The 24,305-nt window shown below is 42.2% G+C and overlaps 1 protein-coding gene across 1 annotated transcript in view; it reads right to left on the bottom strand.

The window, feature by feature from the left end:
- The window catches only part of CD99 (CD99 molecule (Xg blood group)), a 31,319-nt gene extending 8,326 nt beyond the window's left edge, over positions 1 to 22,993 (bottom strand). The window contains exons 1-5 of the mRNA XM_071568211.1: positions 22,980 to 22,993; positions 21,215 to 21,708; positions 1,062 to 1,097; positions 644 to 703; positions 144 to 176 (exon numbers count right to left, since the gene is read on the bottom strand). Coding sequence (XP_071424312.1) covers positions 144 to 176; positions 644 to 703; positions 1,062 to 1,097; positions 21,215 to 21,708; positions 22,980 to 22,993 — 637 coding nt within the window. The remainder of the gene's footprint in view (positions 1 to 143; positions 177 to 643; positions 704 to 1,061; positions 1,098 to 21,214; positions 21,709 to 22,979) is intronic.
- Between the last annotated feature and the right edge of the window lie 1,312 nt (positions 22,994 to 24,305).

Here is a 24,305-nt window from a genome sequence, read left to right as displayed (position 1 = left end):
AAAAATGAAGGTAAAATAACTGCAGTCTGGTTATGTTTATTCATCCCAATCATCTCAGTGCCCTTATTACATTTAGGTCATAAAGGATGGATAGAAACTGCAAAACTACCTTTGAGCAGTATGCAGAAAAACATCATACTTACCAGGATGAAGAGCATCATCCAAGTTAAAATCATCTACGAAGAAAGAGGGAAGTTTTAAATGTAATACAAAAACTGAACTAGCTTTAGACTACTTTTATGCAAAACGTACCTCACAATGTTTTCACCAAGACTGTCACAGTATGCTCATTCAACAGTGGCCCACAGAAGAGCCCCACAGTTCCCAGGCACTATCTGCCAATGACATGCTGCTTTTGGTGATCATAATACCTGTCAAGAGCCAGGTCAAGAGCCTCCAAACATGCATACTGAAAGTCAACAGAATGGATTCTCACAGGGTCTTTAAGCTTGTGAAATCACAAAGTACATTTGTGAAAGCTCTAGCAGAAGACTCTAAAATGAAGAAATCCTTTTGCTGTTAGGGAACTGGTTTTTTTAATAGAAATATCACAACCCTGTGTGCCACGAAATTGAAAAGTTCAGGCTCTCTGTACACTGCTTGACTTTACACTAAAAGACGTTAGAGGCCAATTAGGTCTCACCTAAATCTGGTGGTGGTGTCTTCTGAGACAGAAAAGGCTTCTTTGTCGTCTTTGGCTTTTCTGTCAGGGATGGTTAGGGAAAAAAATAATTAAATACTATTTAATACACTGTTCACAAGCTACATGAACAACAAATGTAAGTATATGTCAATACAACAAAAAGCAGAAGATTGAATCTATACAGTAAGACAATTTCTGTTTAAGAGAAAACCTTAAGTATTCCAAAGACAAATTTGAGTTCTATGGGGTCAACATCTTGACATATCCACAGCTGAATGATTTTGCTGAGGCTTAAACAAACCGTATGTGGGGAAGGTGTCATGCTTGGTCATGTAGTGATAGTTGGACACAAACAAGTCAGGGGAGCAGCCACTATTTTCCCCGCCTACCTCCCAAAATATGTGAGTGCAATAATTACCAAGTGCATCTTCCAAGCTGAAGTCATCAACATTGCCTGCAGAAGATAAAAGAAACGGTAAGGGCACTACTTTTTCTTATGCAAAAACAATACTCATTAAAGTCATAAACATGTCTCTGATCTATCTTGAGTTATGTTTTCTGCTTCCTGAGTCAGAAGAGAATATTTTGAGTAAGCGTTGAAGACAGACATTCTTCTCTGTTTCTCCAGATCACTATCCACAGATCCCTTCAGAAAAAAAAGGGACAGCTCTAAGAATTTGCTCTATAGAATGGACCCAGAGGGTCAGAACACACACTCCTACAGTCAATATAATGGACTTTATTCTTGCCACTGCTATTGCGTGCTTTCTTAGTGCCATCCATTCTTTCCCAGTCTTCTTTCCACTGAATCACAAAATGACCCAGGGGACAGCTCCAATGCACAAGAATTTACAAGATTCAAGTGTGGAGAAGCACCCTGGAGCACAAAGCTATTATGGAAGTCATGTAATTGGGTAATGGTTTTAAAATCTTGGCATGAAAAATTAATTTTCATGGGTTTGTAAGACTTATCTTTCCCCCTAACAAAGGTTAGCAGCATGAAGGTGGTTACAATATTAGCACATATGACCTTGAGCACCTAAAACACAGGTAAATGCATTTGGTGCCACTACAGGCTCTCTCCACTCAAGGTAGACTAAACTCTATTTTCAGTCCTTAGGAGAAGACTTTCTCTTGCTGTATTAAGTCAGTTGCTAGAGCTACTGCTGCTGAGCCAGCCAACTGCAAAGACACTAACTCAATATATACATGATACAAACTGGTTTCATAGCATAAATATAGTAGTGTAATCTCAGCAGCAGAGGCCTGTGAGATAAGTGGACAGCTAAACCCACTGATACTTCTGATTGTTCATTATCCCTACTTTCACTGAAACATGGGATAAGAAAATGGCATGAAAGTAGATACCGGCTATTCAAGAAAAAGATACCCAAATACACTGCTTTGCCTCATAGAAGTTGCAGATTTTTTCTACCTACTCAGAATCAAGACAGTCAAATTTATTTCCAGACAGAACTACTTTAATTCAAAAGGTAACTGCATAAAGCATTGATGTGTCTGGCTTTTCTCCTAAGAATGTAGCTACCAAAGAGGCATCAGAACTGGCTACTGCAGAGTCTGAAGAGACGAATAAAAACAAACAACCACAAGCAGAACGTTCCTTTCACTTACATGACAGACCAAACTAAGACAAGGACAAGTCATGACTTTAATACCAGGAATGATGGATGCTCCTATAGTTGGTGACATCTTTCATCTTAACTGAGGTCAAAATTGAAATCCCTTTTACTTCTCAGATAATGCACTCATAATGCCATTTTTTTCCAAGAAGGAGACTAAGATACATTTCTTTTTCTTTTTTTTTCCTTTTTTAATAGAGGAGCTAGGAACAATAACTGGAATGGAATAAAAAAAGTATTCAGTCTGGCCAACTGAACTGCTACAGCAGAAACTGAAATCTGAAGCCTAAGCAGGGATTCCTATAATGTAACATTTGACCCAAGAGCCACCTTGCTCACAGCCAAGTAGGGTTGCTTATCTGAATCCTACACCATTTTGCAATACAACCTTAAAAACCTCTGCAAAATGGGCAGGTGCTAAGACCCAAATACCAGTTACTTCAGAATTTACCCCCTTGGTTAGACTACACCAAGAAACTTCCACATTAACAGGTCAAAAAGGGTCAAAACAGTCAAAAGATATGAGAGTTACTAAAAGAAAAAGATCATGCTCTATTGAATCTAATTATTCAATATTCTTCAACCACACTTCTGCTTTCCAAGCATGCAGCAAGAGGTCAGGCCCCTCACACACATTACTTTTTTGAGATAAAGTAGCAGAAAATGTCAAATACTAGCTTATGAAATTTGCTATAATAATCTGCACTCTAAGGTGCTGGCAGTCTGCTTTCTCAACAAAGAAATGTGTTTCTCCACTGTTTATGGCAAACCTTCCTATGTCTTTGAAGCAGCTGCTCTTACAATTCTACTTGTTCAGCTTTTGGTATAGGTTGGTCCAACTAAACTAGAATTCAGTGGCTTAGCTTGAAAGTGGAGAAGCTTGCTACCAGGGATTCAGGTGGTCCTAGGAAAGAAATAACAGGAAAACAAGAGATAAAGTTATAGAACTAGAATAAAGGTATATCAAGATCCAAGTAAAAAATAATCAGCAAGAATATCCTGCACTCCCTACAGGCTTAAGCTTATGAGCAACTAAGCTTATGAACATTTTCTTAGTCTAAACAAAGCCATTACAAATAAAGCAGATATACTGCATATAAAGCAAAATACAGCAGATATTTTCAGCTCCTAGGGGCATGAGCAGATTCAAGAACATTTCAGAAATGTCTCCACTATTTTCCTTTCATGCCTGTAGCTCAAATACCAAGATGTCCAGAGTCCGATCTTTACCAGGCTGTCCCTAGTAACTGGCATAGTTTGTGTTAGCTGTGGGAAAAACAGTAGGTAAAACAAAAGAGCAAACCTAGGTTTCTGAATAGCTGAAGCGCTGGAGGAGATTCAAGAGATTCAAATAACTATGCAAATACAAGTGAGTCCTTTGCAAAGACCTATCACCTCTCTGGTACTATGAGTCATATTTACATTCCACTGCAGAAGCCGACAGGAGCTTTGGAAAGTTCCTCCATTAGTCACATGTATGATGACACACCAAGAAAGGAGACTTATGATGAATCACCACAAACATAACTTTCTGACTTGAGCAATCGACTGCTTGAATTCTGTTTTCTGAAAAATGTCAGTGTTCTCCCTTCCTTCCTTCCTTCCCTCCCTGCCTTGGGCCTTGTACACCACAGGGTGCCCCAGAGCCTGCACATTGCAACTGGTCTTCGAGTTGTATGTCAGTGGACCAGGTGACAGTGGACACCTTGTCTCCATCTGACATCACCCGCTACTCCATCAGTGGCTGACTAATCATGGAATATCTCCAGTTGGAAGGGATTCATAAGGATCATCAAGTCCAAATCCCTGCTACTCAGAGGACTAACTAGAAACAAACCAGATGAATAAGAGCCTCATTCAGACACTCCCTGGACTCTGTCAGGCTTGGTGCCATGACCACTTCCTTCCTGCCTGTTCCAGTGCCTGATCACCCTCTCAGAGAAGAACCTGCTCTAAGGCCCAACCTGAACTTCCCCTGATGCAGCTTCATTTCATTTCCTTGCATCCTGTTTGTGGTAGAGAGAGAGAGCAGATCAGAAACTCTGCCTCTGCTGCCACCCTTGACGAAGCTGTAGACTGCCATGTGATCACCCCTGAGCCTTCCCTTCTCCAAGCTGAACAAACCAGGTGACCGCAGCCACTCTAGCAAGTCTTGGTCCCAAAGCTTTTCACCATCTTGGTCACTATCCTCTGGACATACTCCAATAGCTTCATCTCTTTACTGCACTGAGGCACCTAAAACTGTACACAAGGACTTGAGGTATGGCCACACCAGCGCAGAATAGAGGGGGACAATCACCTCTCTCGACCAGCATTGCTGTTCTTGATGCACTCCAGGGCACAACTGGCTCTTCGGGCTACCAGACTCTTGACTCATCTTCAACTTTCCATGAACCTACCTGCCCAGACCTCTTTCTGAAGGTTGCTTTCCAGCCTCTTGTCCCCAGTCTGTACACAGAAGCAGGATTATCCCATCTCAGGTTCAGAATCCAGCACTTGCTCTTGTCAAATTTCCTATGATCTGTGACTGCCCAGTTCATGTCTGTCCTGCTCCCCAGCCACTTATTTTCACAAAATATGAAAAAATCTTGAGCCCAAATAGGCCTCTGATCTCTGCAGAGTTTACACAATGTGCCTTGCACTCCTTCTCCTTGGTGGACTGAAAACATAAGAACTAGAAATATTCAGAAGTTCCATAACAGAATCTATAGAAAATATAGAAAGGACAACACAACAGAACTTGTTCAAGAAGCGCTTTAAATAAGAGGACAAAGATACCACATCCCTTTCAATTGTTTTTAAGCTTACCAGCACTTAATTTTAATCCAGGTTTTGCCTTACCAGCACTAGTTATCTACAATAAAAGACTTCCATTGCTCAGCTTACAATTTGACAGTTATTTTCCAGCATGTCCAAGACAAAACCAAGTGAAGCAATTTAATTTCAAAAAACCTGGTAGAAAGATGACTTGGTTCTCCACATCTTACCCTAAAAACTCTATCTCTAAGGTTTTAAATGGAGAACGTGGAACATGAAAAGTACTTCCAGCTAAGTAGCTAATGGAAGAACGTACTTAAAACAACACTCTTTCCCCTCAGCCAGTGCAGAGGCTTGCAGGTGAGATCTGTGCATCAGGTAATGCAGATAGGATGTTTATTCCCACTGCTAGGCAGCAGTTTATAATTATCCCTGCCCAGAGTCTCATGAAATTAAATCCCACACTGTTGGTTTTGAACCCTGTGCCTCTACAAATACCCACCTATCAATGATGCTTTCAAGTTTGGTTTCTGTGCAGAGCAAGAGAAAACAAAAAACGTTGTATAAAATTTTGTTAATAGGAATGAAGCCCCTTCCTGCCTAAAACAAATAAGCCCCAGACATAAATAACAACTGTAACTCAGCCAAAAAAGCAAAGGTGATTTTTTTACATCTGAAGAGTGTATGCTTTCTGCACACTGGAGCATTCACTAGCGTAACTGATAGGAGTAAAGTCAGCTAAATCTTCACTGGAACCAATAAAAAGATTTATTTCCTCTTCAAAGAGATGTGTAAGACTACCATAACAATGATCTTATTTTTTATACAGTGATACAAAAACTGCTTCCCTGAAAAGTGACTTTATTTGCACCTGTCTTGAAAACACAGTACACAAAAAGCTAGGCAATTATGTGGCCTGATCTTTTTGTGATCTGGCTGTTAGAAAAAAGTGGTTAGACTAATTTGTGATCTATTTTAATATTTGGATTAGTAACTATTCCTCCTGTTCAAAATTGGCAACTTAATATTCTTTAAAAGCCTACACAGCTACATATTGACTCAAAACTATTTACTTTAACTGTAGTCATGTGAGGGTTTTTTACCAAACATGGTAAAATAAGCCATTTACTGGAGAAGAAAAAAACATATTTTGAAGGATGGTTTGGGGAATTTTACTTGCTTCAAATTTTCCCATATACTGGGCAACTTTTGTTGCCCCTCTGAGCTATGGAAAGTAGGAAAATGCAATGAGTCTTAGAGCTCTTATTAACCATAAGCTGAGTTTTCCGGGTAGGATTTGACATAGGAATAAGAGGACAGAATGAAAAGCTCTAAATCAGCAGAAAGCATAAAGAAGAACTGAGTCAGACATAAAGCTAAAGAATTAACGTGATGGCAACAGTCCTGACAAATGCTGAGCTGCTTATACAGAAACAAGAAGGGGTAAAAGAGGTAAAAGAGAGCTATGCAAAAGTAAGAACTCCTGCGAGTCCCTTCACGTAGGGAGGATAAAAGCAAATATTTGACATCTTAATCACAACCCACTTACTAATGGGTAGTCTACTACAGTCTGGTTACAGTTTCCAATTCTTTATGTCCATAATGGATGTGACCACTTTCCCTCAATCTACAGCTGGGATGCTTAGTGGTAACCCTCAGTGGCAAAACGACATCAAATGGCAGAGCCACAGGTCCCAGATCTTCTCCTTAAGCTTAAAAAGCTTCCAAGGCACTAACAGCATCTTAAAAGAGCTAAAGTATATTCCATGCTTTAGGGAAAATTGTTACTTGAAGAGAGTGCCTCCCCCACATGTTCAAAATGAGCAAGACATGGCTAACCACAGTCCTGGGCAAGCCTCAGTAGCTGATCCTGCTGGAGCAGGGAGTGGGACTGAAAGGTCTCCAGAGGTGTACTTCAGCCTTAGCACCCTGCAGTTCTGTGACACGGGCCAATTCTAGCCACTGGACTAAACTGCCTGTGCTACAAAAGTCATAGAACTAAAAATAAAATCAGTCACTCTGCCCATCTGCAATTCTTTTTACAAATGAGAACTGAAACACATTCCTTTGTCTCCTGAAGCTTGTTAAGTAGAAACCTAAGCTACACTAACAAAAGCTGTTAGAAGAACATTTAGGTGACAGAAATGTGGTACTTTCATCAAGAAACGAAAAGATGAATTTTTGGACCACTGGGATAGGAAGCAGAAAGAGAGGAAGAGGACTTTGCAAAATGCAGCAAAGGTTCTGAATCCAGATGACAACAAATAAGAAGTTATTGGACATATTTATTTGATATTCGCTCATTTTTTCTTACCTGTAACTTCAGGAGGGCTTGACCACAATTCAAGACTGCAAGTGTAATATACTATGCTTATTACTACGTCATCTATGCTTGGCCTTACCAAGTATAAATACTAAATTACTAAAATTAGTGAGTATTTAAATACAGTACTTTCTAGAAAGTAAATACTAAGTTTCCTTCTGTGTCAATTCAGGGACTAAGCCAAAATACAGCTGGCAGACAGAAGTATAGTCTTGTCCACATGCATGTGTAGCATACCTTTGACAAAGGCCACAGGTATTTGATTAAGTATTGCCTCACCTTAGGTTCTTTAAAGCCTGTATGTTTAGCCTTTGCACATGCAGGTTGAAATTTTCACCTTTCTAGGTAACTGGTCTTGAGTTCCTGGCACCCTTCCTCATAGCAGCCCTAAACTACACTGGTCACTCTATGCATTAAGCATGAAGTTATGTCAGCAAGGCCAGTCCTGGGGCCAGTGCTGCCACTGCCTTCTCTTGCACCAACAGCATCTGCAGAAGCCAGCCCTGCCCTTCGGCCCCTGGAGCAGGCAAGGAGTACCCCTACCTCTCTTCACTGGTCTCAGGTGTCAGCACAATCACTATTCCCCTAGGGAGGCTCACAGTGGTCCAGACACCTCTGACGTCCACCACTGCCTCTTCAGAAAACTGACAGGGTTGGACCAGGAGCTCTGAAGCAGTCTCAGGAAAACATGTTCTCAAATCTCACCAAGACCAGGAAGGCACTGTGTACCTACTTTGCATTCAGCCGCATTTGAAACTCTGTCCTGGTGTAAGAAATGTCAGTAGTTCATTTTTTATAAACCTAAGAAACCAAAATTCTTTAGGTATATGTTGCTCACAGTCTACAGCTTCAAAGTTTAAGCTGCTTGACAGACAGGACGTTAAGCTTTCACAAAGGTGACAAGTCTTGCAACTACTAATCATATTGCCAAGATTTCCATAACTAGGTGCATTCTTACCACAAGGCTCACATTTACTCTTGTTACATAAGTTCTCTTCCCTAACTATTATATCAGTCTTCGTAGTAATAAAGTATATTAAGTTTATTAACATATATTAGTTCACATTATACATTGTAATGCAGTGAGGTAGTGGGATTTCACTGAAGATGTTGATATTGTTCAAAGGACACCTCAGCCCTGTAAATAATTTTATTTCTTGGAAGCTTAGATCTGTCCATGAAGGATAAAATATATGCTTGTATCACCAAAATAATATGAGCATCCTAGCCCCTCTAACACCTCTTTGAAACCCTCCCATAATTAGTTGTCATCATAGATAAGTAAGTAAAGTGAATCTGACTTCAAGAATGTCTGGATCAGTTAAAAAGCAGCAAGAGATATAGGTGATTTTTGAAGTTTTACTATAACTGGTATTCAGTACTGTGGGTCTCAGTCAAATTTTGTTAACTTGAGCATTTGAAAGCTACAAGAAACCTGTGTAAAACCACACTGAAGTGCCCCAATTTGGCTGGGATTCCTCGTGTGCAAACATAAGTATTTTCCCTTGTAATTCTGTATTTTGCATCGTAGCCTCTCTCCTCACTCGGCAAGGGCCTGTTGCAAATTTTCATAACACACTCCAGAAGTCAAAGTCTCTCCCTTCTCCAGTGCCAAAGAATCTGGTTGCTTCTTGAGGACTTCTGCACTTGCATCTAGGAACAGCTTCAGTAGTTTCTGACAGGAACCTTTCTGCAGTTGACTGACAGCCATGAAGCATCTTGCTCTGAAGTGTGTACTTCAAAACAGCAGCCACACCACAAGCAGTCAAAACTATACTTCAAAAAATGCACAGCAACATACACACTGATGGCACTAAGATGGACACCAGAGGAGATGGTGGGGCTGGGAAGGTGCATACATTCAAGGTCCTTTAAACACCCAGTGTTCTGGCCTTCGTTAAGAGATTCATGCACATTAAGCCACACGGGGATAACAACTCAGATTGCAGTGTAGCATCAAAAATTAACAGCCATATACACTGGAAAGACTGCAACAATCGTTAGTCATAAGATTAGTCTTCAATTTAAGAAAACTGTTTCATTCAAGGAGTTTGCAAACTCTTCCATACTGTGCAATTTACAAAAATCATTGGTACTCCTGAAAGTAACTACAATGGCATCAAACAACCTAATGTTATTTTATCACCAGAAGTTTACCTAGACAGCTTCTGTTCAGATAACAACGTTCTCTTTGCACTGAAAACCTCTATATACATTTTTTCAACTCAGTGCCCTGCCCAGCCTTGTGTGGAGAAAGGCAGAATGTTTTCAGGTCAATTGTATAAAGTCTTGAGCTGCGACTTCAAGAGCTGTGTGTTTTTGATGCTTATCCCACTTCAGTAAAATACTTTACAGAGCAATAAAGTATGTAAGATGACAGACTGAAGGCTTTCCTCCCCAGCAAACAGTCAGGAAACAACAGTATTTTCTTTTGTCTGTATTCTTATTTGCTCACACTCTGCATCTCTGGTAGCCTCTTGGATTGAGGCAGGAAGGCAAGGAAGAAAGAGCCCTCCCAGGGGGGCTCAGAGGAAAAGGGAAGTAAAGCAGCAAAGCTCAGGGGCTGAAAGGTTAGGGAGGTCTGCACTAGGTGGCATTGGCTCCAAAACCTCAACTATTAGACTGGTAAATAATCCTCACTCTGACAAAGGAAAAAAAGTTAAATTATAATTTATGTTGAACAAGTAAACAAAACTTAGATTTTCATTTATAAATTCCTTCTTCAAAATTTATTTGAAATATACACTTGCAACGTATACAGAACCAGATCAAGAATGCTGTTATTTTTACAGCAGTGCACTGAAATGAGGACTCCTAGTAAGCAGGACTGTTTTATGTCTGCTAGTATCTGTAAGCTGACAATTAATTTCACAGCTTGTTTCTTTTACGTTCCTCACCAGAAGCCTTATCAGTTCAATATAATTTGTATACTAATAGTAAAGTCCAAACGAATTCTGTAATCTAGCCAGAAGCATGAGATGAACAGTAAAATTGACTTGCTTTTCGTGACTTCTTTTTTTCACTGGGCTTGTTCAGCTACAGCTAAAGATTTCTAAGGCTTTTCAACCTGTATTCTTGAAAAGAGCTACTACATCTTTTGCAAAAAAAAAAAAAAGAAAAAAAAAGGAAGACTTTGGGTCTTGCTGGCAGTTTCCTTTTGGGAAGGCAGAGCATAGAGGAAACGAGGCTCAGTACTCAGTATAGTGTTGGCAATTATTCAAATCACATTTTCATCTATTGCTCTAAGACTGAACCATTTCTGGTATTAGCTCAGTTTATATCAAAACCTATTGTTCTACTCAAAATAAACATTGACATGTTTCAGTAGCAACAGTGACACTTTCCTTCCTATAGGTATTTACTATTAAGGGATTTATTGAGACGGTTGCATTATACAACAATCCAGTGGCCCAGGATTTCACAGCTTGTGCTCCACTGCATCACACCAGCACCGGTTTGGAAATGGGCAGATCAGCTTCAGTCACAGGACGTGTGACGTGACAGCACCCTGCATCTCTGGGTGATGTGGAATACTGCAGCAGAAGGCTCACGTTTTCTACTTCAAATAACTTTCTATCATGTACGTAAAATTACTCCCAAAAAAATATTTCTGAAAGACAACCATGCACCCAGGTCAATGAGACTAGTTTTATCTACCCAAACCAGACAGATAAAATAAACTGATTAGTTAGCATACAACTAAGTGGCAGCCACAGACTGATGGCAAGCCAGAAACATGGCATAGGTTTTGTCAGATTTTTTTCTCATTTAAAAGAAGTTGGCAAGAGTTTTTAACTTCCCATCCTACATTATTTGAGAAAAAAGGCAAATCTTCCCTTTGGTACCAAGGCTACATTCTAAGGAGTTTCAATGTGTTCATGTGCTCAGCAAAACATCTGGAATGCACTCACGGTGAAACATTACACATTTCTGGTTCAAGTGCATCTAGTAAAAGTAGTTCTATTCTGTCATATTTAGACAAAACCTTTATCAAGAATTCTCCATGTCAACTCTAAGAAATAATTTCATCATCTCCACTTTGATTCTGTATCACCTTCTAAAATCCAGATTGCAGCAGAAATTTCCTCATTTATTAAACATTTACTTATTTCACAGAGTACCACGGGAAAGCAATAGGAATGGATGGAAAAACTGTCTGTAGGACAGGTAAGAATTGCAACTTGAAGGGAGCTGTGCCTGTACATAGGACTGGCAGTGGAGCCAGCTACAAAGACGCAATGGCAACACAAAACAGAAAGGAGCAGAAGCAGCAGTGGGCATGGAAGAGGAAGAAGGAGAGAGAGAGGTAAGTTTAAATGCAGAGGATCTATCAGCTCCCTACAGCCATGGGCTTCAGAATCACAGCTCATGGCTGAAGTTTTGCTGAGAAAGTCCACATCATTGCTTAGAATGCACAGAAAAGGGATGACCTTTACAGAAGACCAAAACTGCAAAAAGGAAAGATGGAGGTTTTTGTGAGAATGGGGGAGAAAAAGGATATTGTAAATCAGATTGCAAAGTTGCTGGCTAAGACAAGCAGCGACAGCTCTGATCTGATGAAGGGATGTCTCTCATAACCATTTGAACAGTGGGAGAGGGAGAGAGCAGGGAGTAGGGGGTGAAGTAACTACTGAATTTGAGATCCAGTCGCAAGATGCCTGGCATCCAGGACATACTGAGAAACAGAGGCAGGCAGGCAGACATTTCTGGCATCAAAGAGGGAAAATACGGACAGGCATGGATAGCCAGAGGTGAGAGAAGAATCAGTAGACTAAAGATAAAGATGTAAAATATAGAAAAAGATGGCCTTATTTAAAAGCTTTCCATGTAAGCTTCCCCAAACCCTTCCCCGTAAACTTATCCTGAAACTTCTTGTTTCTAAATTTAACAAGGACTTGTGTGACTCCAGAGCCGTCTGTTTTGTCCAACAATAGCATCAGCTCTAATAAACACTGTATACTACCCAGCACATTTGCCTCACTCATTTTTAATTCACCGTATCTCACTACTACTTCAACTACTATCACCACTAGCGCCTCCTCTCTTTGCATAAGATCAGTATTTTCCTCCAAATCACAGGTAACAAACACTCCAACTCCATTTTTCCAGAGAGAAGGCTTTAGAGTGTAGTATTTTTGTGGCAGTTATATAAAACCAGTAATAATACCAATACTGCAAGAAATAACCAGACTTGCAGGATTGGCTTTCCTGAAAACATCAGTTGAACAATTTTTCACTTTGTATTTTCCTCAGAATATTGGCCTTCTTCACAAAGAGAAAATATACAAGCAACATTTTTCTGTGGTTAAGCAAAAAAGCATACAAACAGTTTTATAATTTCAATCAGATTTTTACCATTTAGATTGATTAATAAAACAACCCTTCTAATTCATGAAAAGATTAACTTTTTAACTGAGCGATAGCATTTAACTGATGAAAGAATGACTGCTATCCTAAAAACAAAGTTTGATTTTACCTTGATTAAAACTCTTTAGGTCAAAGTGAAATGAGCTTTGTGGATACTTTACACACATCAAGAAATGGATACTATTTCCTGTGAAAAATTCTGAAGCAAGAAGAGATCCAATGGGAGTTTTACTGGAGACAAGCTATGAGAAAAGTAGAGCAAATTAACACCTGCAATTAACTAACAGTTGCTTCAGCCAAGGGGCTTCCTTTTACAAGTATTGTTAAATATGTCATTTCATGGATGTTTATAGTATATGGATGCTTCACAAGTGACTGAAATCTGTATAAAGTAAGTCAAATGCATTTGTTATGCAGACAGTGATGTTGTGTGATCAGACAACTTAAAACGTAATTTTCTTTCAAAATGATCCTTTTACCAAAACATGTTTGAATGATTCCTACATTTGACATGTGAACTAAGTATTTTAAGGAGCTGTTTCTATTTAGAAAAACTGTTCAATATTTAAAAGAACTATTGTAAACAGACCTGACAACACAAAGAAATTAAGTTCTTGGACTGTCACAGGAATTTGCCTTACGACTTTTTGGAATTCTTTGTAGGAAATCTTCTGGATGCTATTATTCTGGGCTTCACAGTCACATCAAATGCAGAGACTAAACCAGCTAAAAAAATACTTTGTGATGAGTATTCCTGTATTTATTTTTATTTTCAACAGGTAAGAAATCTACCTGTTGCAGCAGGCAACAAACTTCCTGCAGGGAAATCTTTCCCAGACTAGAACTTGCAAGCATATAGACAAACAAATTTTTTTTTTAATGAAAAGCGAACTAAAACTAGCTTGTTTTCGTTCCAAACACTACCTTTTGCAGTATTGGTCCCAAGTCTGCAGAAAAGCTGTCACAGGGCTGTTGCTGCGACTATGTGTTTTTGCATGGTGGCACAGAGACCTGCAACAGCTGATAAAACACAGACAGGCAAAGGGCAAGACACACAAGCTGGAACACTGTATTGCTGTGTTGGGAATAACTTGCAGGTAGCAGAGGCTGATAACATGGTGGGAACCCTGTTGACCAAGAAATGATCTCCTATGTACAACAGGAGGGAGCATGCCATGGGATTAACAGCAAGGCCAAGGTTAATATCAAGATTCCATCCATATGATAAATCTTTGGGGAAAACACCTGAAAGGAATGGGAATTCTGTATGCCCCTGTCATAGATGCTGGGACTTATAGATCCCTCTGAATGAAAAAAGACAGGGTATGATCAAGTTGAGAGGATAGCCGTTCAGAGATGCAGCATTGCTGGCTGAGGAGTTGTGAGCACAGGACAGAGTTGGAGCTCAGTTCAACCACTGCCTTCTCCTGCCCCAGCCTCTGCACTGCACATTGTTCTGACAATACATCTGAATTCACTGCAGTAGCAGCAGGGGCAGATAACCAAATTTACTGGGCTATCTGGGTAAGGCAGCCAGGCAGCACTTTGCCCCATCTCTAGTGTCCTAATTGATATGGGTGCTGAGTGCACCTTACTGCACTTGTGTAGCAGTGACAAACGAGTAGTTACTCAGAGTAAATGGGGAGGACACATCCTACCTCTACTGGAAAGGAGCCTCAGTTTGAATAGACAAGATTAGCAGCCCCTACCTGTTGTGACTGCTCCTATTGCCCTGCCCTTCTTGGGCCTGACTTGATTGACACTGCAGATGGACAGAAGCAGCAGGAAGACAATAGGCTTTTGGTATAGGCAATGTGCTTTGTCCTGGAGGGAACCAGCTACAGACTGTCCTGGCTTTAGGTAGGCCTAAGTTCAGGCTTTAGCTTTTAGAGCAAGCCTTGGATTATCAGCTGACTCAAGCTGTGTCAGGCCAGCTGACAGCTGACTCTACTGGCCAATGGTATTCCACACCATATTCTGACATCATCGCAAGTATAAAAGGAATGAGGAAAAGAAGTTTCCTTCCTTTTGATCATGGCTGGGGTAGAGACAGGACGCTGCTGCTGTTCTGCTGATTTAGGCCCCGGCACCGCTGCTTGCTGCTATGTTATCTTAGGGAAGTAAAACATTTATTCTTGGGTTTCTCTTGCTTGGGTCTGTCCCTCGGGAGGTTGAGCTCTCTTGGAAGATGTGTGGTCGGGGTGGTGGAATTTGTGTTCGGTGAGAGTGGGGAGTTATTGTTGTAATCTTTTATTCCTGTGTGGATGTGTTATATTGCATTTTACTTTTAATTTTCCCTCTTTTGTGTAAGTATATAAACCAGTTTCTGTTTTAAGTGTTGGGGTTTTTTCTCCCTTTTCTCAGCAGGGGAAGGGAGCTTTGTTGTGGGGTTGAACACTTGGCATGCCAAGATTTCAAACCATAATAAGGACTCTTACTGACCCCAGCAATGTTGCAGGCACTTAGATCCAGATGTTCTTTCCCCAGCAATGTGAATAATTTGCTGAAAGAGGTAATGAGCTGATTAAGGGGACAGTGGTGAGATTTAAAAAGTAGTTAGGAACTGATTCCCTGGAAAAGACAAGAGGAGGGAGACTCAAAACACATTTATCTTACAGCAGTCCTGTTCAGCCAGTCAAGAAGCATCCCTGCAGTTGACAGCAGACATCAGAGCTTTGAATGATGCAGCTGCTGCATTAGCAACTAGTTCCAGGTGTGCTGCAGCTCTTGCATGACCCTGAAGCCAAAAAATATGACTGGTGTTGTAAAGGCATTCTTTTCAATCCTTCTCAGTGAAGGAGCAAGACCCCAGCTACCTTCACCTGGAATGGTGTCAATACATCTGGAACTGGCTATTACAAAGGGTGGGAACACAGTCCTACCATTTGCCATGGTATCATCCACAAAACTCTAAGACAACATCTCTAGAGAATTTTTCTACTGTATTGATAATTTATTGATTATAGGAAAAACTCAAAAGAGTACTAAGTAATGGGCACCATCTTTGACCAACTTGAACTGATTAGTCTGAGGCCAGCAAATGAACAACATGAAGAAGGCTGAACTCTGGCTATAAAATGCCTCAGCATATGACAAGTTATTTGCTGAAGAGGCTGCCATGAGTTTGGCAAAAATAATGGCCTTTGGAGTCACCTTGGAACATGTTCAGGAACACCAGTGGCCCTGAGAATACATACAGACAGACTCCTAAGCGATCATAATGCAGTGCAGAAACAGCTCAAAGACTGGAATCATAATCAACAGCAGTGAAGAAAACTGCTTTCAACGTCAAAAGAATGGAAAGTAATACAAGGGCTACTCAGAGAAACATCTACTTGAACACATAGTGTTAATAAGCATATCTGAAATCCAAAGGCAATTTGAGAAACACAGACTGATCAGTTAGCTCCACCTGCCAGCAGAGGCTTAGGATGTGGGCACAAAGGAAAGCTATTTTTAGCCTGGTAGGTCCATGAAACTTCTTGTGTGGTAAGGCAGAGAACAGAGCTTAGACCTGTCTCAGGAAGCCATAGTGCAGGCAACTAGGCAGTGCGAGATCTGTGGAATGATAAGACATGCATGAAAAGTATGAATGATGAACTGATACTTTTGATGGGGGAAAGGGAAGTTTGAAGAAGCCTGGCAAGTAGATCAGCCTCCTTCTCTTCAGCAACACCAGCAGGAGTGGTGTCCTCACAGCAGCAAGGTCAGAAAGGGATTGCTAGAAGCTTTTCTACTTGGAAGGAAAATGTAGGCACCATTCTAGGTGAAACAAATGTATGCATATGTTGGCTTGATGGAACGCAGCCTTGGCTAGTCTCAGACAGCAGTAGCCATTTGAAAACCACAGCTGTCCAAGACTGAGGGGAAGATTGTGGAGTCAAGTGAGTGTATCGTATCCCTTCTAATACCCAGGCATCTGGAAAGACAGAATGGAACAATGTACGTTCTAAAAAGGTAGAATGGCTTACTTGAAATTGCACTCCAGGAAGAGGGAATCCCACCTCTATGAAGCTCGGATGTCCCTGCCCACAGAAGGGGTTTGGAACTAGATGATCTTTAAGGTTCCTTCCAACCCATTCTGTGATTCTATTCCAAGATTCTATAAAAGTACAGAGCATGAACTGGGCAGGGGCTTCAGGGGGCTCCAGGGTGCCATGCCTGGGAAGAGACCATGAACTGCTCTGTGCCACTTACAGTCATGCCATGTTGGCACTGACACTGACAATCCACACCAAACCTTCGCTGGTCAGAGGAGCACAAAGTATTCCTGCTTGAGCACACATAGAGTATCAGCCAGCAGGGACAGGAGACACATGGAGGAGATAATTCAGGAGACTGAAGGGAGAAGATGTGGCTGGAGATGTGCTCTGTGCAGGATATCTCCCTGAGACACTGTGGTAAGGACACCCCTGAGGGACTGTAACTGTGGACCACTCACACCAGGGCCGCCCATACCAGAGCAGTGACAGCCCTGAGGGACCATAAGGACCCTCACAGAGGGAGCGGACGCCAAGAAGCAAAGAGGAGAAGAGGAAAACCAGCAGGAGGCATGGAGGAGCACCAGAAAGAAGCCATTAGGTATATAACCTTCTTGCTTTACATGTCACCTCAAAGAACGAGCAGGGGATGCGCTGAGTATAACCTGCAGTGATAACCAAGGAAACCAAAATGGGGTAGGGGTGTTTGGCTTAAAATTAAAGTAGGGAAGAGGAGGATCTTAGGGGTTTGATAGATCACTTTTTTTCTCACAAGTCCCAAATCCATAGGTAGAAGTTTGTGTTAACTGACAGCAAGCTAATTTAAGTAAAAGTTCCACAACTTGAGACTGTTTTGCTCATAACACTATCTCAAAACACTTCTATTAGACTCCAAGGAGTAGATTTCTGTGCTGGAGCATGGAAAAGCAGTTTGGCTAGAAGACGAATGCCCTTGGCAAGATGATCTTAACTGACTACTATTATTACTACATTTTACTAACACAGCTGTCACCTGATGGAATACAAAGTAATTGCAGTGAGAAGTTCAACACATCAAGAGTTAAAGCAGAGTCCTTTCTCAAGCACAGGCAACCCCATCACATGCACCAGCGTAACATCAGGAAAATATTGAAATTGGTCTTGGCTAGGTGGCAGTAGGCTGAGTCACCCTTAACTCTTGCCAAGTTAAAGCACTGTAACTATGGAAAGCTTAAGGATTGTTGCAGTGACAACATTTTGATGTAGCACTGCAGTGGCCATTTTATACAAAACACACCACATTAAACAAAAAAGCCTGTGAACCTTTTCAAATTAGAGAAAATAGAAAGATGGTGAAAAATGCTACACTTTTAAAGTTCATGCTGCCATGCATGCACTCTCGCACTGCTGCTGAACTTTTCTAACTGAAAGTTCTGTGGCAGTTTGTTGGTTTGTTTTTTACACTGGATTTAAAAGGCAAACAACTCCACAGTGCAAAAAGCAGAGCTCAGTCTCCAGGAATCCCTGCAGCACCTTCCTGCCCCAGCTGAAAACTCCATCTACTAGATTACAGACAGGCATTTCTCTCAACACTGAGTTGCTTCAACAAAAAGTCAGGAGCACAAGTGTTTCCTTCTCTTTGCTCAGAACCTTCTAATTAAAGCAGTCTTACAAAGAAGGGATCTCCACCTGCAACTCACCCTAGGCTACTGATCTTACAACATAGATATCTCAGTTTCCTGCATATAGTTTGCTCACTTCCAGGTGTTCAGTATTATAACTGTTCTTTGGCAACTGTGTTTTAATCAACAAATTCTACTTTCTTGCAACACAAACCATACATCCCCAAGTCCAAACTCTAGATCCTCAATAAGAACACAGGTTTTCATGCCTTGATCTTTCTACAGCAGATAAGGGAGGCTTTTGAGCCTTGTGTCTGCATAAAGCAGTCTTTTGCTGTTCATCATACACAGAATTGCACAGAACCATTTAGGTTGCTTTAGACCTCTAAGATCACTGAGTCCATGTATGGAGTATCATGTATGGATTTTTTTGTTTAATTCTTCTTCTGCTGTGCTCTTCATATACATTGTACAGAAGGCATGGTGCCCAATACCTTTTTTGTTGTTGTATTTGAAAACCAAGATTACTGGTCCATTAGATGCTCGGCTAACCTGCTGGTTTTGCAGGTATAATACGACTGAACTGGTCTCACACCTCACAGTCACTCATAGCAGGAAGCCGCCTGTCCTCTCCTCCCCTGTCACCACCTCATTTCCACTCTCCAATGCTCTACCCTGCCACTCCTTTGTGCTGGCACCAAGACCTATCAAACACTCCGCAGAGCAAACCGAACGCACCAGATTAGTCATTTGCTGACTAATCAAGCTGAATCATCTCAGTGCAGGCCCCAGTGGGCACCAGACCAACCACAGGAGGAGAGAAACAGAAAGATCCCAATCCTTAGCAGGGGCAAGCTGTCAGACTGTCCACAGAAACTGGTGTATAAAAACTCACATTTGACCTCCCCCTGGATACAGCCCAAAGGGTATCTAAATTCCAGACAGACTGGCAGAGGTCATGCTGGACTAATGAGACAATACCAGTTTTGAGGTTAAAACTCTTCCTCTAAGCAAGCTCAAACAACAGTTTACTCTTGCTTAAGAATGCATTCAAATCCTCATGATAGGCTGAATATTGATTTAACACTAACAGTTTTCATGTGCCTAAAATGGATGATCCCATAAGAAGTTATCAGTCTGGAGTAGATTCATCTACTTGAATCATGGAAGTGGGCAGTAACAGTGAAACCAGTCATCTCCACACAGCCAGAGGACAGCTGAACTGCTTATAAAGTAACATCCTCAACTTTTTACAGCAGTTCTGCACATTCAGACTACAGACAGCGTACTGACAGTGAAAATAAGTTTTTCAAGAGTATGTAATTCAGGTTCTGCCTTTCTTGTCATTTAAGATTGCACCACCACAGATCTCAAATTCCTCTGGAGGGCCCCACCCTCCCCAGGCTGACATTCTCAGCACTTCTCAAATTCTTACACATTTTGCCTAAGGAAAAAGTGTCCAAACTAATTATAAGTGATCTACTTAGTTCATATTATTGGCATTAACAAGTACTCTTATAAATTAACCAACTTTGTAACAGCAATCTGTTCAAAATGTGGTATAATTTTTCACAGAATTCAAAACAAAACCCCGAAAGGCAGTTTTTGTGCACCTTCCCTCTAGTGAAGCAAAAACCACAATCTCTTTTCATCTTCAGACTTCTTGGAAAAGTTTAGAAAGACTGTTTCTGAGTGACCCCAAATAATTCCACCTGTTAAGAGCATCACAGCAAAGATCTTGCTATCCATGACCATGAGGAGTGCTTGCAGAGGTAGTGGAGGAAATTTTCCACATAAGTACCAAGATGATAAATGTTAGCAGCCTGAATCATCTGTCAGTTTTAAAGCTGGTTACAGTAAAATTGTACTATTATTCCAAGAGCTCAGTTTGCTAACCTAGGAGTCAAGACCACAATAGAGCTACAGAACTGAATTCAAGCAGGCTTGATGCCAAACTGCTTATCTTGGCGTCTGTATGGGCTATCTACAGCTTCCAGGCCAAGTCAGGAACAGAAATTTTTCCTTCTCTTTTACAGTGAAGAGATAGATATCTAAGATTTGAAGTGTTGTTTTTACAAAGTACATGAAAGAAAATACCTAGGCATAGCACCAAGTATGCTTATTTACAAAGTAAAAGAAAAAGGTATTTCTCAGAAACAAGTCATATAAATGGGAAATGACAGTTGGCACTGCACATTCCAGTTTAGCAGTTTTCCTCCCGAAAAAACTTGGTATTGGGGACCTCGCTACTTTTCTTCCCTTGCCCCCTCTCCATGTTTTCTTTTACCAAACACCAACGTGCTATTATTACATATACAGTTTTTTGATCAGGGTTCAAGAAAATCATCCCTGACGCACACTGAAGCAACAAAATGCTTATCAGAAAATACTGCAGTTTTGCCATAGTAATTTTTTAAAGGGTATCGTATGACGGTAGGTTTTCTGGTGAGTAACCATCCGATGCCCTGGGACCGTCGTAACTCCACTTTCTTTCCTAAAATGGAAGCCGCGCTCCAGCCGAGCTTCCCGGAGCTCTGAAACCCCCTCCCAGCCTCCTCCGAGGACCCCGCTGCACCCAAGGGCCGTACGGGGCAACACCGCATTCACCGCAGATTAAACACCAGGCAGGGTTTCCAGTGCGGAAGGCGGGAAGAAAGCTCAGGAATACTTTTCCAGTTACTTAAATGGGGGGAAGAAAAAAAAAAGTTGGAGGGAGAAAGCGCCGCTTCCCTGCCCCGGACAGACTGGGCAGCCGGGGACTCGCCCGTCTCCCTCCCCGGCCCCTCTAAGCAAGGGGACCGCTCCGGCCGCCGCCCCTGCCCCGGCTCCGTGCGGAGCGGCCGCGGGCGGAGGGCAGCGGGGCGCTCCCTCCCCGAGCAGGACCGCCGCCCGCCCCTGCTCACCTCTGACGGGGACCAGGACGGCGAGGAGCACGGGGAAGAGAAGGAGCCTCCAACGCCGCATGGCTGCCCGCCCCACAAATACACACACACACACACTCCACCCGTGCCCGGACAGCCGCCGGGCACCGCCCTGCGCCGCCCCTGGGGCCGCGGCACCGCCCGCAACACGCCCCGGGGCCGCCGCGCTGCCGGGCCGGGCGCGGTCATCCCGCGGGACACTGCTCCAGCCGCGGCCGTGGGACAGTCCCGGGCACTGCCGGCTGGAGCCCAGGAATCGGAGTTTACGTGTGGGCTGGGCCGATCTCTCCCGGATCCGGCGGGATGGAGAGGGAGCAGGGCTTCGGGATGCTGCTCGGGCCTGACCGCTGCCGCGCAGCGAGGCTCCCAAGGGAGGCAGCGGACCTGAAACTCTCGCCACAGATTTTAAGAGCACAGGTGCGCACTTAGGCACCACTGCCCTCTCTTCACCCAGGCATTCTCTTTCATTGCTTTTCCTCGGGAAAATACCCAACGTTAAGCGCGCTAGGACATGTAATAATCCTGCCCGTGGCAGGCTTGCTTTTTCTGTAGTCAGGTGGAGTACAATAGCTTCGAGTTTTGTATGGGCAAGCAATGCCGCCCTGCCCCATGGCTGACAGAAACAAATATAAACCTGTATGGACTACAGCACTGTGGGAAGACATGCAATAAAGATCCTGTTCTCGTATAAATCCCTTTCCAATGGCCATTTTGTGCCATGTATGTGAGAGATGGGCTGATTCCAATGGGATGAGGTTCAATAAGGCCACAACAACCCCATGCAGCGCTACAGGCTGGGCACAGAGTGGCTGGAGAACAGCCAGACAAAAAGGGACCTGGGGGTACTAATTGACAGGAAGCTCAACATGAGCCAACAGTGTACCCAGGTGGCCAAGAAGGCCAGTGGGATGCTGTCTAACAAAAATAGCGTGGCCAGCAGGACCAGGGAAGTGATCCTTCCCCTGTACTCAGCACTGGTGAGGCCACACCTTGAGTATTGTGTTCAGTTCTGGGCCCCTCAGTTCAGGAAAGATACTGAGGTGCTGGAGCGGGTCCAGAGATGAGCAATAAGGCTTGTGAAGGGACTGGAGCATAAGCCCTATGGGGAGAGTCTGGGAGTTGGGGTTGTTTAGCCTGGAGAAGAGAAGGCTTAGAGGTGATCTCATCACTGTCTAGAACTACCTGAAGGGAAGTTCTAGCCAGGTGGGGGTTGGTCTCTTCTCCCAGGCAGTCAGCAGTAGGACAAGGGGGCATGGGCTCAAGCTCTGCCAGGGGAAATTTAAGTTGGATAATCAGGCATTGGAATGGGCTGCCCAGAGAGGTGGTGGATTCACCATCCCTGGAGGTTTTAAAGCTGAGATTGGACGTGGCACTGAGTGCCATAATCTAGTAAGTGGACTGGAGTTGGACCAAGGGTTGGACTTGATGATCTTGGAGGTCTTTTCCCCAATCGATTCTATGATTCTGTGATTTAATGTGTTCCGTTGAGGGCCACTCTGTCCTCACGTGCTATGGTAGCAGCCTGAAGCGCTGCTGCTGCATGTCATGGTCAGAACCATACTGACACTTGTGCTGAGAGGCATATATGACAAATACACTGCTCCCAAATCCTCATTTTTCACTAGTCAAATATGCACTGGATAATAAGAAGTTTAGTGACAGCGTGTGATCAGAAGGTAACTGGTGATAAGCAGCTGACTTAGATTCAGTGGTCATAGGCCTACAACTCCCTCAACGAGGTCTATACCTGTTCTTTAGCATTCGTAGGACCTTACTAGCTGGAAAAATGGAATGTCACAGAGTTGGCAAATCACTGTAACAACTTCATAAATTGATGGTATTATTTTTTTCTTTCAGAGTGCCTAGTCAAGACATTTTTAGATTTACCCTAAGGCAATAAAGAGTTTAACTATAGCAATAAAAACACTTAATCTTAAAATTATGCTGTGTTTTAAATTAAGGATAAGGTTTTCCATTAAAATATCTGGGGTTTGCAAGAGTAGTATTGAAGTGAACATTATTATATTGTTAGCAGTTTCTTTTTTTTAATGGACTCCAAGCCTAGAAGGTACAATTGAATAAGTGCACATGCATTGTGGAATCCAGCAGTATGGATCTTGCCGTTATTATTATGTGAAAATTATTAATGTTATTAATTAAAGTTAGGAAATTATTAATGTTGCTCAAAGGATGTCCTTTAAGAGAGTGTTTTTGTATAGTTGTTGTGAAACAACTCTGAAGATGTTGCTCTCGTGCCAAAAAGAACAAGAATTGGTACTCCTCTGAGTGCTGCACACTGCATTAATCACATTATACTAAACCACTAACCCCACCCATGAATTGCAGAACAGAGAAAATCTAGTTATCTCACTGACATTGCCATGTCAGATCAGGGCCCTGTAACTTCCTGTTGCCAAAATTAGTCTTCATCAAAGCTGCCATCTTCAGATGAGGTAAAAGCAACCTCCTGTTAGAAAGGATGTGAGATAACTGCACTTTATACTAGAGCTTTTGTTTTCCACTTGATTTGATCTTTGACGCAAGTGTACAGTTAGCTGTCAATGGCAACTTTAGGGCTAATAAATTGCCCAGATTTATGACTATCTATTTTTAGAAAAAAAATCCAGGTTTTCTTATTTCACATTTAAGGCCAACTCATCTGTAAAAATCAAAATAATTTAATAATGAGGCTGTTTATCTGATGGTATGAATAACACTCATAATCTGAGACCGACTTCTTCCAGTAGCACCTGTCTTTGGCTTGCCCAACCTGCAATGATTGTCCTAGCAGGTCTTTCACTCTGTCTCTGTCCTGTCCATAGCTGCTACCAGGAAGCCTCTGGAGACAGCTGGGGTGCATGCCTGATCTGAAGATGCCTTGGAAGAAGAAATGATTACCTTATTTGTAAAAAACAGGAACTTTAAAAGAGGTGCGGGGTCTGTGGTTTCGCCTGAAGAAAAATGTGACAATGAAGGCTGGAATACAAGTGAAACTGTTCAAACTTGAGCAAACTCAGTAATGTGCACAGCTGAAGACCTATAAAGTGAATGTTCTTCTCAGTTTCCTCTAATT

Source organism: Pithys albifrons, chromosome 1 (genome assembly GCF_047495875.1).
Source record: "Pithys albifrons albifrons isolate INPA30051 chromosome 1, PitAlb_v1, whole genome shotgun sequence".
In the NCBI taxonomy this organism is placed as follows: Eukaryota; Metazoa; Chordata; class Aves; order Passeriformes; family Thamnophilidae; genus Pithys; species Pithys albifrons.
Note: the sequence above shows the minus strand (reverse complement) of the source record. Positions and strands in the feature narration are given on the sequence as shown.